At 50.5% G+C, this 12,810-nt stretch overlaps 1 protein-coding gene across 2 annotated transcripts in view; it reads left to right on the top strand.

Moving 5' to 3' along the window:
- LOC147453715 (2-oxoglutarate (2OG) and Fe(II)-dependent oxygenase superfamily protein) overlaps positions 1 to 12,810 on the top strand; it is a 37,045-nt gene that overhangs the window by 21,628 nt on the left and 2,607 nt on the right. The window contains exon 2 of one of the 2 annotated variants that reach the window (XM_086515820.1): positions 12,305 to 12,441. The exons of the other annotated variant lie outside the window; for it this stretch is intronic. Within the exon in view, the coding sequence (XP_086371946.1) occupies positions 12,433 to 12,441 (9 nt within the window). The 5' untranslated portion in view covers positions 12,305 to 12,432. The remainder of the gene's footprint in view (positions 1 to 12,304; positions 12,442 to 12,810) is intronic. 2 annotated transcript variants of the gene reach the window in all.

The raw sequence follows: 12,810 nt of genomic DNA, 5'->3' as shown, positions 1-12,810 counted from the left end.
GATGCGGCAATTAAAGTGGTAGAGACATTCTTTTATTGGCCTACTTTGAGGAGAGATGTGGATGCCTTTGTACGAGCATGCGTGATTTGCCAAAAGGTAAAGTTTGACAAGCAAAAGGCACCAGGGTTGTTACAGCCACTGCCGATTCCGGATTAGCCATGGGAAAGCATTGCTATGGACTTTATCTTTGATCTTCCAAGAACGCCAACAGGGAATGATGGTATATGGACCATTATTTGTAGGTTCAACAAACAGGCCCATTTTATCCCTATCAGGAAGAAGATAAAATCTAACCAGACGGCACGGTTATTCATGTACAACGTGTTCAAGTACCATGGTATGCCACAATCGATTGTCAGTGATCGTGATTCTCGCATGACAAGTTTGTTCTTGAGAGGATAGTTTGAGAACATGTGCACTATGCTCAAGTTTTCGTCTTCGTTTCATCCACAAACTGATGGACAGTCAGAAGAGGCTAATTCTACTGTCTTGGATCTACTGAAATGCTATGTGTCAGATAATAAGGGCAAGTGTGAACAGATAATAAGGGCAAGTGGAAACAGTATTCTACGTTGACTTGCATAATAAGAACACCCTGTTTTGATGACATAGCGCGCACTCGCTGCTGCTGTACACCCACCCTCGCTACTCCATCACCATCCCCCCCCCCCCCCCCCCACGTGCTGCCCGCTGCCCTCCCTCGCGCTGCCTGCTGCCCCTGCTCGCCTGTCCCCTTCCGCTTGCCCTCAGCCCCCGCTGCCTCCCCTCGCGCTGCCTTGTCCCAGCCCGTCCGCCCGCCCGCCCCCAGCCCCTGCTGCCGCCGCACGCCCTCAGCCCCAGCTCTCTCGCCGCTTGCCCCAACCTACTTTATAACCCCTCCCCCCCCCCCCCCCCCCCGACTTGGCCCGTTCACCCGTCAATTTGGGCCCTCCAACTCGGTTACTCCCTGCAGACTCGGCACTTTCGGCATTTGCTTCAACTCCTTGGAGCAGTGTTGGCGCGCCCTTTTGCAGCACCCTCACGTCGTCCTCTTCTTATGCCACAATAGTAGACACAGATGGAGGCTCCAGCTTCGCCACAGAGGGACTCGCCAGAAGCCCCCTCGCCCGACCCCACTGAGCCCACCATTCGACTTGCTCTCTCACCTACAGAGCAAGCGAGCCTTGCCGCCGAGGTAGAGCGATTGCAGGCGACCTCGGTCATCTGCAAGATTCTCGGCACCCGACCTAGCAGAGGAGAGTTGCGAGACCTTCTCCAGGCCCGCCTTCTCGTAGAGGTGGGAAAGATTTTTGATGTCCAAATTCTCGGACGGAGGTACTATCAGATCGAGTTTGAGTCCTCCGAGATGGCGTCCAAGGTCATAGCTATGAGTCCACTGGCCATCCGAGCCTCAGGTGCCCACTTTCGATAGTGGCGACATGGTTTTGACCCAGCTTCGGATGTTCTACTAGAGGAGGCAGACATCCCCATCTCAGTTTGCTTTCGGGGTTTACGGAGAGAGTACCTACTTCTTCTTTCCAGGATCGGTTCCGCCATTGGGACTGTCCTAGAGACACCTCGTACGGCAACATCAGTAGCTGCCAAGGCGGCTGGCATTCCCTCAATTCGAATTTTGGTCAGAGATGCCCACACTCTCCCGAAGGTTATCCTTTTACCTCGGGTGAGTGGGGGTTGGTTTCGACAGAGTGTGGAGTACTCGGGCCTCCCGAACCAGTGCTTCATTTGCTGACAGATGGGCCATCTAGCGAAGGCCTGTCCACGGAGGAGGCCGCAACCTGCACCACAGCCTCAGCCCCAGCCTGCCAGGCCTGGCCCGCAGCCACAGCCAGCAGCACAACGTATAGATGCAGAGCCACCCTCCGAGCCTGGGGCTCCAGCGGAGGAGGGGTGGCAGCAGGCCCGTGGCTGCCAACGCCATGGGCCACAGCGTCAGCCTGGCACTCAGAGTGGCCCTCAGGTGCCTACTCAGCAGCAGTGGGTTCCCACGGGGAACCTTTTTGGTCCTCTCGAGCAGGAGGAGATCCCTACGCCAGCCTCCACCGCCGCTTCTCTCTCGACAACTGCTCCCCCCCCCCCCCCCCCCCCCCCCCCCGAGTTCCCCCCCTTTGCCTCATCCTCCCCGCCTTCTGCCCCCGTCGCCTCTCCACCTCGCCCCTCTACCTCTGTCGCCCCATCCCGCCCCTCTTCTCCTCCACGCTCCCCAGCTCCCTCTCCCCCCCCCTCCTGCTCCAGTTTCTCAGTCGGCTCAGGAGACTGGTCCCTCTCCGGCGGCTAGGAGATTTCTTGGCAGCGCCTTTGCCACGAGTCGCCTAGCGCGAGAGGGTCAGCCCTTCTTGCGGCCCCCTCTGTAGATTCAGACATCCTCCCTTGCAGCCATCCCTCGTGGACTGACGAGCATTGACATCAGACGCCGCTGGGACTTCTTCGACTACGGGCTCACTCGTTTTCTCGGCGATTCCGCAGCAGACCATGAGGCAGCCTGTTTTAGGGTCCATGTTTTGTTCCTCGCCACTAGGGGGACAGAGGCCCTGGACTCAGCAGTTGGTTTCTCCTTCCCCCTCTGTGGTAGGGCCGATACAGAGTGGTCCCTTGACTCAGTGGTGGGATGGTTACATACACAGGTCTTAGAGTTCTCTCACCACATGGGAGAACTTGGAGTTACAGATATGCTGCAGACTTTGTGGCCTTTGGCCAAGTTTGCGGTGACACCCCTAGACTCAGCAGGATGTAGGCACATTGTGGTGTACTTCTTTGCTGATACGCAGTGTTTGCCTTGCTATGTATACATTCATGAGAACTCCTGGACAGAGGAGGTTGCGTTACGTACGGCTCGCTCTGCTTGGGCTTGGGCTAGGCACTCACTGCAGTCACGCCTATCTAGAGGACGCTCGGATGCGGATTACTCCCCATCCAAGCCTGCCTCGAAGATGGCTCGTCTTGCTGCTGCAGCAACATCTGTTCTCTCTCGCTCCCCATGAGGATCGTCTCATGGAACGTGCAGGGACTAGGTGGGCCCCAGTTTCAGCGACAGCGGGGCCGATTGCGTCAGGAGCTTCAGCGTTGCCTTGTGGGAGGAGAGATTGATCTCCTCATGCTTCAGGAGCACCATCTATGTGTGAGCCGCATTCGGCGTTGTGGTCAGATTTTGCGTGGACATTATGATACCTTTTGGTCAGCTGCTTTTGGAGCTGGAGGCATCCAGGGAGGGGTATGTATGACTATTGCGGACTCACTGCAATACCCTCCCTGGAGGCATCCAGGGAGGGGTATGTATGACTATTGCGGACTCACTGCATACATACCCCTCCCTGGAGCCATCCAGGGAGGGGTATGTATGACTATTGCGGACTCACTGCAGCAGGCCATTGTGGGCAGAGGGATTATTGTGCTAGGCAGGGCTCAGTGGATTACTATGCAGGTTCAGGGTGGCCTTGTGGGTTTCCTGAACATCTATGCGCCCAATGTGGCGAGTGCTCGTGCAGAGTTTTGGTCATAGATTGTTGAGTCTTTGCCACAGGCCGATCATTGGTGTATAGGAGGGGACTTCAACATGTTGGAGGACCCTTCTGACAGAATTGGCAGCAGCCATGCTACTGTGCATGGAGTCGAGTTGGCAGCTTGGGAGAGGTTGTGTATGACTTTGAGGGTCTCGGATACATAGCAGCACTCTGGTTTTGTGAGCCCCCGAGATAGTCTTACCTTCTCTAGATCGGACCGCAGAGTGGGAGGAGTGAATCTATCGCTCATAGATCGCTTCTACACTAGTGACCACTTCAGTGACATGGGGGGTTCCGTGGGTATCCTGGCAGGGACTTCCTTCTCAGACCATGCACCAGTGATCCTCACAGTGGCAGACAGGCAGAGGAGTGGGAGCACGATGCTCCGCATCCCAGAGAGGGTCTTGTTGGACTCAGCACTCAGAGAGAGGGTAGAGGCTCTCTGGACAGAGGGCATGGACAGACATGATTCACTAGCAGATAGAGTGGCCTCAGGCCTAGCTCAGCTTAGCCACTTTTTTCTTCAGGAGTCTCTGGCTCACCGGGTTGCAGTGAGAGAGGCGGAGCAGCGTCTTAGACAGGGCATTGCTTCACTACAGAGGATGCAGGAGCAGCATCCAGACAGTCCATGGTTGGAGGAGCAGTTACAGCGGGCTCGACAGGAGCTTGCTAGCACAGAGGAGAGGCGTCATGAGTTTGCCTTCCACCGACAGGCATCTCAGTGGACTCAGGTGGGTGACAGAGTGACTGGTGCTTTTTTTGAGACAGTGGGGCCTCGGCACTCGCATGCCAAGGTCAGTCAGTTGAGGAGGCCCGATGGGTCAGTTGCTTGTTAGCCCGAGGATATGCGTGCAGTCGCTACTGACTTTTACCGTGAGTTACTGTCGGTTGAGCCTCAGTCAGAGCGGCAGGATGCATGCAGGGAGCAGGTTTGGGCACAGATGCCATGTCTTGTGGCAGAGGAGATGCGCCAGAGGCTAGAGATGCCACTTCAGCTTGAGGAGCTGCACACAGCTTTGAGGGACCTCTCTCGTGGTAGCTGTCCAGGAGAGGATGGGTTGACTCCTAGCTTCTTCTTGGAGTACTGGGACCTGCTTGGCCCAGATCTTTGTAGTGATTTTCAGTACATTTTGCACACAGGAGTGATGCATGACAGCATGAGTGAGGACCTGATCTACCTCATTCCCAAGGAGGGTGGCTCCTTGGATGAGATTCGACAGTGGCGCCCCATCACCATCCTCAACTCAGCCTACAAAATTCTTGCCAAGGCTCTGAGTTTGAGGATTCAACCACTTTTAGAGAGCCTTATACATGGGACTCAGACAGGTTTTGTCTAGGAACGCAGTATCCTTGACAACATCTTTACTTTTTGGGAGGCTTCTGCCGTGGCACGGCTCCGTGGTGAGGACCTTGTGATTCTTCTTGTCGATTATGAGAAGGCCTACGACCGAGTTGACCGGGACTTTCTAGAGGGCACTCTTCGCAGGATGGGCTTCTCAGATGCTTGGATCAGAGGGGTGTCAGCTTTGTACAGACAGGCTCACAGCCAGGTGCTTTTGGCAGGGGGGAGAGGTGAGCGCTTCATACTCACACGCTCGGTTAGACAGGGCTGTCCTCTTGCCCCCCTTCTCTTTCTGTTCTATGCGGAGGCGATGAGCAGATTTTTGGTGTCACAGCAGGTTGGTCTTCGGGGCTTAGCACTCCCTATTCGGGGAGAGGAGCTACTGGACGCTGAGTTTGCCGATGACTCAGCCTTGTACTTAGATGGCCAGGAGGCCAATCTTCACAGATGTGAGCAGGCTCTGGAGACCTTCTGTTGTGCATCGGGCGCACTGATCAACTGGAGAAAGACAATGGCTTTCTCGGTTGGTAGTGCTCCTATGCCAGATTGGATGCCAGGAGAGGGTTTCAGGTGGATTCCCCCATGGACTGCAGTTCGATACTTGGGTTGTCAGGTTGGTTTGGACTTGTCTCCCGAGCAGTAGATTGCTCCTCTTCTCCTGTCCATCAGGAGAAAGCTGTTACATTGGAGCTCAGCACGTCTGTCGCTGGCTGGTAGAGTAGTAGTAGCCAACCAGGTGCTATTGGCGACTATGTGGTACATCACTTCCTGCTGGATCTTCTCGAGTTCTTGTATCAGCCACGTAGAGAGGCTGATCAGGAACTTCCTTTGGTCAGGACGTGACACTCAGATGGCCCGAGCCAAGGTGGCTTGGTCGGTCATCACGCTTCCTTGTTCTCAGGGAGGGCTTGGGATCATTGATCCAGCACAGCAGAGTAGAGCCCTTCTAGGGAAGTTCATAGTCAGAGGACTTCTTCCAGGTGAGGAGCCCTGGAAGGAGTTCTTGTTGCAGAGGCTTCGTGCCAGGGTGCCTCAGTCAGGAGGCCCTTGGCAACCCTCGACCAGATGGATCTTTACAGAGATGCGCCGAGTTGGTTTGAGCAGGAGATTGGAGGACCGCTTCGCTGTGAGTTTACTTCGTTCTTGGGAGCTCTTACGACGTGGCCTGGAGCAGCGACAGCCGATGTGCACGGAGGAGCGCCTACGGCAGCCCCTCGTCTGGAACCCCATGGTTAGCACTCAGAGAGGCCACTTGGTTGGTAGTCGACCGCATGTTTCCTGGGGTCCCATGGCAGCAGGTCCAGCGCGCTCTCTAGGTGACTGGCTAGAGTTCACAGGTTTGTCAGAGGAGGTACAGGGTTACCAGCTGCAGGGCATGAGAGGGGTGCAGAGCATATGTCTGGACATCTCAGAGTCAGCTCCAGCCGAGTGGCTCACGCCTCTCGAGCCATTAGCACCCCGGTGGATGGGAGCCTTCACACGACTGGAGGTTCTCATTTTAGTCAGGGCCTGCTCAGAGACAGTCCCAGCCCTGTTCTTCGAGCTTCAGGGTGGGGGACGATTACAGCGAGTTGCAGTAGAGGCCCCGCAGGTAGCAGTGCTGTTTTCAGAGGATCTGAGTTGTGGGCATCTGTGGGAGGACTTGCATCATAGACCCTAACCCAGCAGCTCTTCAGACTGGACACTGGAGGCTATGGGCTTGGGAGTGCTGTCCACTGGCACGAGTACAGTGGGATCCTGGTGAGTGGCTATGGAGGGACCCCTTCTCTTCTGCAGACCACCCAGGAGTCCCCTTCTTTCAGTACACTGTTCGGCTTGGACGTCATATACTTGCAGCACACAGAGAGGCCCGCCCCGCTGCAGCACATCATTGGCAGGAGGGTCTCACAGTCGAGTTCTTGGCAGCCTTTTGGCAGAGGCTGTGGGACTCCGGACAGTCGAGGCGCGTCACTTTGTTCCAGTGGCTGGTTGCACACAGAGCTACAGCAGTAGGGAGTTGGCTTGTGCATAGTGTCTTTCGGCCGCATGTGCAGCCTGTGACCAATTGGTGGAGAGTCAGCGTCATTGTCTTTGGGACTGTCCCTCGGCCCAGCAGGTGTGGCTACGAGTTCTTCGGTTGATGCCTACTCTCTCCACGACTAAACAGTACACTTGGGGGGCAGCGGCTTGGTCCACTGTCACGAGCCCGACACTTCAGTTTGAGCTTTCCTCCACCAGCAGGATGATAGTGATACGGGGGGGCGTCCTACACTCCAGCGTGCTATACAGAGCTTACTCCACAGGAGTGGTGCAGTGAGAGAGAGGAGTGTTGGGAGCTCATGAGTGGCCTGACACTGTGGTTCATCTGGCGGGCCCGCTGTTTTCGCATTTTTGAGGCCCGCTCTGTGCCGCCAGCAGAGACTGTTCGTGACTTTTGGCTAGAGCTTATCCATACTCTCAGAGGACAGCTTGAGGGACTTCAGGGCAGCTTCGACCGCATGCGGGAGCGCCGCGAGGCTTTTCTTCGACTCTGGCGCCCCGGGCCTTTCTATACCATTGTCCAGGGTGTGCTCAGATGGCACTACCGACCACCTGTGTGGCTCTTCCTTCCTCCCATCCCTTGATTTAGCCTCATTGTACATATGTTGTTCTTTCATTAGGAGAGTCTCCCCATCATGTTTGTTGTAGCCCTCTCTTGCAGAGGTGGTTGTAGCCCTACGGGCAGCTTTCATTAACTAATAGAAGGATCTTTTTCTCAAAAAAAAAAAAAGTGGGAACAGTATTGCCTATGCTTGAGTATGCGTACAACAATACAGTGCATTCGTCCACAGGCAAGGCACCTTTTGAGATCATTGAAGGTGGCAAAAAGGTTCCTCCCATTTTGCATACAAAGGACAAGATTTTTGAGGCAGATCGATATGTTGAAAACATGGATGAAATGTGTGAGAAAATTAAAGTTGCCCTGGAGAAGACTCGGGAAAAACAAAAAAGGGCTGCTGATCGTCATCGTCGTGAACTGTTGTTTTCACGTGGTGATTGGGTACTTTTGCGATTTGAAAAGGCAAGGTTGAAGAAAATGAAGGGCAAGGAAAGATTGTTTCCGAAGCTCAGCATGCGTTACTATGGGCCTTTTGAAGTGCTTGATAAGATCAGGGATGTTGCTTATGCGTTGAAATTGCCTGACGCTTGGAAGATTCATAATGCGTTTCACGTGAGTCTTCTAAGACCCTTCGTGGGTGATGTGCCAGAAGATATGCAGATGAGGACCAGCCAGAAGTTGAGGAACTCGATGAAATTTTGGTTCCTGAGCAAATTTTGGCACTTAAGGAAAGAAAAGTGAAGGGATAGGTTGCAAGATGCTATTTGGTGAAGTTCAAGAACTATCCACCTATGGATGCAAAGTGGATGGAAGAGCATGAACTGTGAGAGTCACCAAATGTATTGCAGCTTTACCTTGAGGCCTTTGGGTTACAGCCTACGTATGCCTCAACGCAACGTGTGCAAAGGAGGGGTAATGATAGAGCTAGCACATCAAATGTACATATGGGTTCAGTGTAATAGAAGTATGCATCGTTCTTTAAATGTTAAACGTATAATGTTTACTTCTATCATAGATGGAAATGACAAAAGTATGAAGGTCTCATTAAGTCATTTGTATCTATGTCTTATCATCTTTCTTACGGAAAGTGCTAGCAACACAAGATCATCAATGGCATGTATTTATGGCATTCGAGGTATTTATGGTATGCAATCGAGGACGTTTGCGATTTCAAGAGGGAGATATGTCACGAGGACGTGGCAACTGCTAACCTTAGTTGTTGGTTTCTTTCTGATGATTTTCGTTTAATTTTTGAGACCCTCTTTTTGAAGTTGCAAATGGTCGGACATTGTACGGCCAGTGTGAAACAGTAGTTTCACCCACAGACGGGAAGTTGGTCGGCACTAGAATTCTAGTAGTAAAAGGCTGTCTAGGCTCAGCTCAAAGTCATTTAGGTCCCCTCGCCACACTTAATAAGTTGGTGGATACTAGGAAACTAACTCAATGGAGGCACAGTTCCAAGGTGGGATCACCAAGAGAAAATAACCCGAGAAGTGGGCTACATTGCATTTTTGGACATGGTCCTAGTGGTGAAAGATGGTCAGATGACTAGTGAGAGTCCAATGGAAGCATCTCCGAAAATTTAGGGAACTGCTATTTTGGGCCACGAAGTCTGTTCGCGTCATTAGCTCCAGAATGAGGAAAGGAACATTTGATTACTCTGCCGCTAAGTCAACTAAGCAACCGATTGATATATTTTTAGACGAGAAGGTCCAAAGCGGGGAATTAATGCATGAGTGCCACTTGGCACATTCTTGGCATTTTCCAACTTAAGAGAGAGAGAAGCATCAAAAATAAAACGTGTTGCAGGTACCAAAGCTACTGTGTGCTTGGCTACCCTCTATGTATAGTGAAGTGTAAGAATTGAAGCCTTGCCACAACATTCACTGCTCTCTCTCTCTCTCTCCCCCCTTCGTGCAGTTATGTGATGCCCCACAAGAGGGCTTTTCATTTGACCTATGTAGAGTTGTGTGGGCTCATGCGCGATTGCCGAGGCAAGAGCCTCTTGCACAAGTATTGGATTAGCTAGTTGCTAATCCCCCGCAGGTACAGGCGAATTCGGAGAGATTTCACAAGAGAAATCTTGTCTGATTCAAAGGGCAAGTAGTCCTAGGGGTGTAGGAGCTCGAGAATAGATGCAACCGGCTCGTGAAACGGAGCCCAAAACAGGAAAATATAGCCTGCAGTGTATTTTTACAAGTTTAGGGTTTTGGTCCTAAACAGTCCCTAATACCCCCAGGAGGTCCGGGGACGCGAGGGGACCATTGTGCAAGTGTTCTAGCGCATTTTCAGGGCAGAAAACAGAGAATTCAGTGTGCTGCAGATTCTCGCCAGGTTTTGCAAATTGTCCGTATGCGTCGGGAAAGTCGTCTATTGTGTGGGGATATTGTCTGTGAAGCATCTTAGTATAGTTATGCTACCGAAATCGGGCCAGGTCAGTTCATTTTCAGCCTAGATTATGCGAGGCAACTTGTAGGGAATGACAGGTTTTATTCCCTCTTTGAATACAATAAAGAAATACCGAAAGGGGCGCCAGTCTTTGGGGCCAACAGGTGTCGGCGTCTGCTTGGTAGCACTCTAGCTTTCAAGCCGTGTATGTTGACGTGTTAATTCCCGTCACAGGTTTTATTTGCAAGTTTCTCTGTGTCCTAAAGTCTAGAGTAAAGTTTCGGGTGAAATCCAAAGTCTACCTCCCTACGGGCTGGTTTCACAAGTACCCGTCAAGCATCTCAACATCTAGGACTGTTGTATCAGCATTTGTGCAATCTAAGCAAATACCTCTCTAGCATAGAGAGGGGGGCTCTTGGAGGGGGGTTTGGGACCCCATGGGGAGTTAGTCTTCTCTCTCTCTCTCTCTCTTTCTCTCTCTCTCTCTCTCTCTCTCTCTCTCTCTCTCTCATAGAACCTTCACATAGTGTCATTCTCTTCTCTCTCTAGTCTTTGCACATCTCTCATGAAGTAAAAGTAACTCTCTCATTCGAGAAAAGGAACCTTGAGTACGCATTGAGAACTCATCCTGAGCATACACCATCAATCACTTCTGTTGCACATAACAAAACCCTTGAAAATAAAGCGGACACACTTAACGCACTCAATATATGGCATAAAACTTGATGACGTGGTAGGTTGTAGTATGTACAGACGCCCGCAATTTGCGTTGACATGCTGACGTGGCAGCTATACAGAATTCCGTGATTTTCGTTGGCAGCTTTTGGGGCCTACCTTTCGGATTGGATGCTTTTAGAACCTATCGCTATTCATATGTAACTGCTTTTGGATGGCCAAGGGTCTATAAATATGAATTGTGGACTCTCTCTTTGGCATTCTATGTCGTGGAGAAGCAAAGCACAGCCACACTGCCACAGAGTTATATCCTATTTGAGTAATATAAAGAAATACCGGAAGGGGCGCCATTGTTTTGGGCCATTGCAGTGTCCCGTTACGAAAAATCTGGCAGAGTATTCGGCACGAAACGCGGACAGGTGTAGGGATAGTTGATGTAGCAGTGTATGGGAATGTTGATGTATTCGTGGATTGTATGCTAATGTCGCTACGCTGAATTTCTTTTGAGGCCAAGTGCCTATAAAAGAGAAGGGGGGGGTACCAATTGTGCCAAGATTATGTGTGGTCACACAAAGTAGTTATTGAACACTTTTTTTAATAAAATATACAAATGATTTTGTTCCATCACAAATTCTGTTGCTATTTTGTTATGGAGTGAGTCATTTGTTTGACAAGGGATTTCATTGGTAGAGCTCAGCTTGTCTCCTCATAAGAGGGACAACCACCCATTGTGGGCACTGACGACATTAGTGGGGATGTCGTAGTATTTAGTCAATACTACGTATAATGGAGCTGATGGTCATATTGTCTTATGGGTGACGACCATGAGTCTATATCTTGCATTTTCCTTCAAGTGTGAATCTGGGCTTATCCTGGATTCATCTAGGTATATAATGGAGGCTAGCCCTAATCTGACTTTGCGAAAAAAAACCAATGGAACTTCTTTAGTTTCTCTTAATTCCGAGATTCTTGATGCTGCCAACTCTGCATCAATTGCTGCTGCACTTGTTGCTGAATCTGATGTTGTTGGCTAACCACTAAGTTTGATCCCTTCTTGACACTAAAAGCCTTGGTCGCTTTACCCTTCGCTTCTACTTTCAACTTTGGGTGTACTACTAGTCTCCAATGTTGATAGACTGTGTTCATTAGTTCAACCTTCATGTGTTTTTAATATTGTGCATCTTGAGAATAAGTAAGAAGATGCTCCATGAGAAGGTCGACTTTCACTTGCTTGTTCTTGAAGCCCGGTAGCATCCAGTCATGCCTTGGAATGTTCTGCCCAGCCTTCCTTGCCATTATCCTCTGCTCTACTGCCTCATCTTCGACGTCTTCTTCAACTTTTATTCCCGGCACTCATACTCCTTTGAGTCATGATGACTAGGAGGTGTTGCATCCATGGTCGATTGGTGTAGAGATCGAATTGGACTTTTTTGCAAGATAAAAATCGACAAGCGTTGTTATACCCTTGAGACCGGCAAGTCACCTAACAAGGTGGTAAAACATAACTACAGCACCACGAATGGACTGAAAACAGCAAACTTGAACTGAAAGAAAACACGAGAGGAGACAATGGGCGAATTTCTCACTCAGATGCACTGGCCCCTAACGTAAGCACCCCTTGCAGTACTTTTCATTAGCTCGGGTTGTGTGTACAACTGCATGTGTGAGCCCACTCACCAAACACGCTCAGTACTTTGGCTCATCTGCTTTATTAGTTGTCTTGAAGGCATATGGATATGTTTGCACTGGAGCAGTGGATAGTATATTTGTGTCACCAAGGACTTTCTCTTTATTTTCTGACCACGACTCCTGGCTGGTCATCAGGCTGGCTTCGCATGGAGACTCAGCAACGGTGCTGATGAGATTCCCCACAGGCACATGAGGCTTGGCTCAGGATTGTTGGTGTGATGCCTCTGTCCTCTGGGATGTCATAGCTGTTGTCCAAGCTATGCATGATAAAGGTGATAATCATATTCTTCCTGTTTGGACAAGCAGCGAAGTTGAGGTCACATATTGTCAAGTTTGGATCTTTGCTCTTCGTAGGTTTGTACTAGTATTCATTTTTCGATTTCGTATCTAGCTTACCTGAAGACTTAAGAATGTGTTCCTTTCGAAGTTGTTGTGTGAAGTTTGATTTCTAGGATTAAGTTTTTAAGATGTCTTATCCTTTCTTGCTTAAAGTTGAGTACTTGTTTTAAGCCAAGTAAGTTGCATCATCTTATTTTACGCATGTCTAAAACATTATTAAGTTAAAAATGTTTTGTTTTATCTAGTTTTGTTTCGTAGCAAACAAAGTGATTTAGTTTGTTTGTTTTTGTTTCTTCTTTTCT

Source organism: Adiantum capillus-veneris, chromosome 7 (assembly GCF_014529385.1).
Source record: "Adiantum capillus-veneris isolate H3 chromosome 7, ASM1452938v2, whole genome shotgun sequence".
In the NCBI taxonomy this organism is placed as follows: Eukaryota; Viridiplantae; Streptophyta; class Polypodiopsida; order Polypodiales; family Pteridaceae; genus Adiantum; species Adiantum capillus-veneris.
Note: the sequence above shows the minus strand (reverse complement) of the source record. Positions and strands in the feature narration are given on the sequence as shown.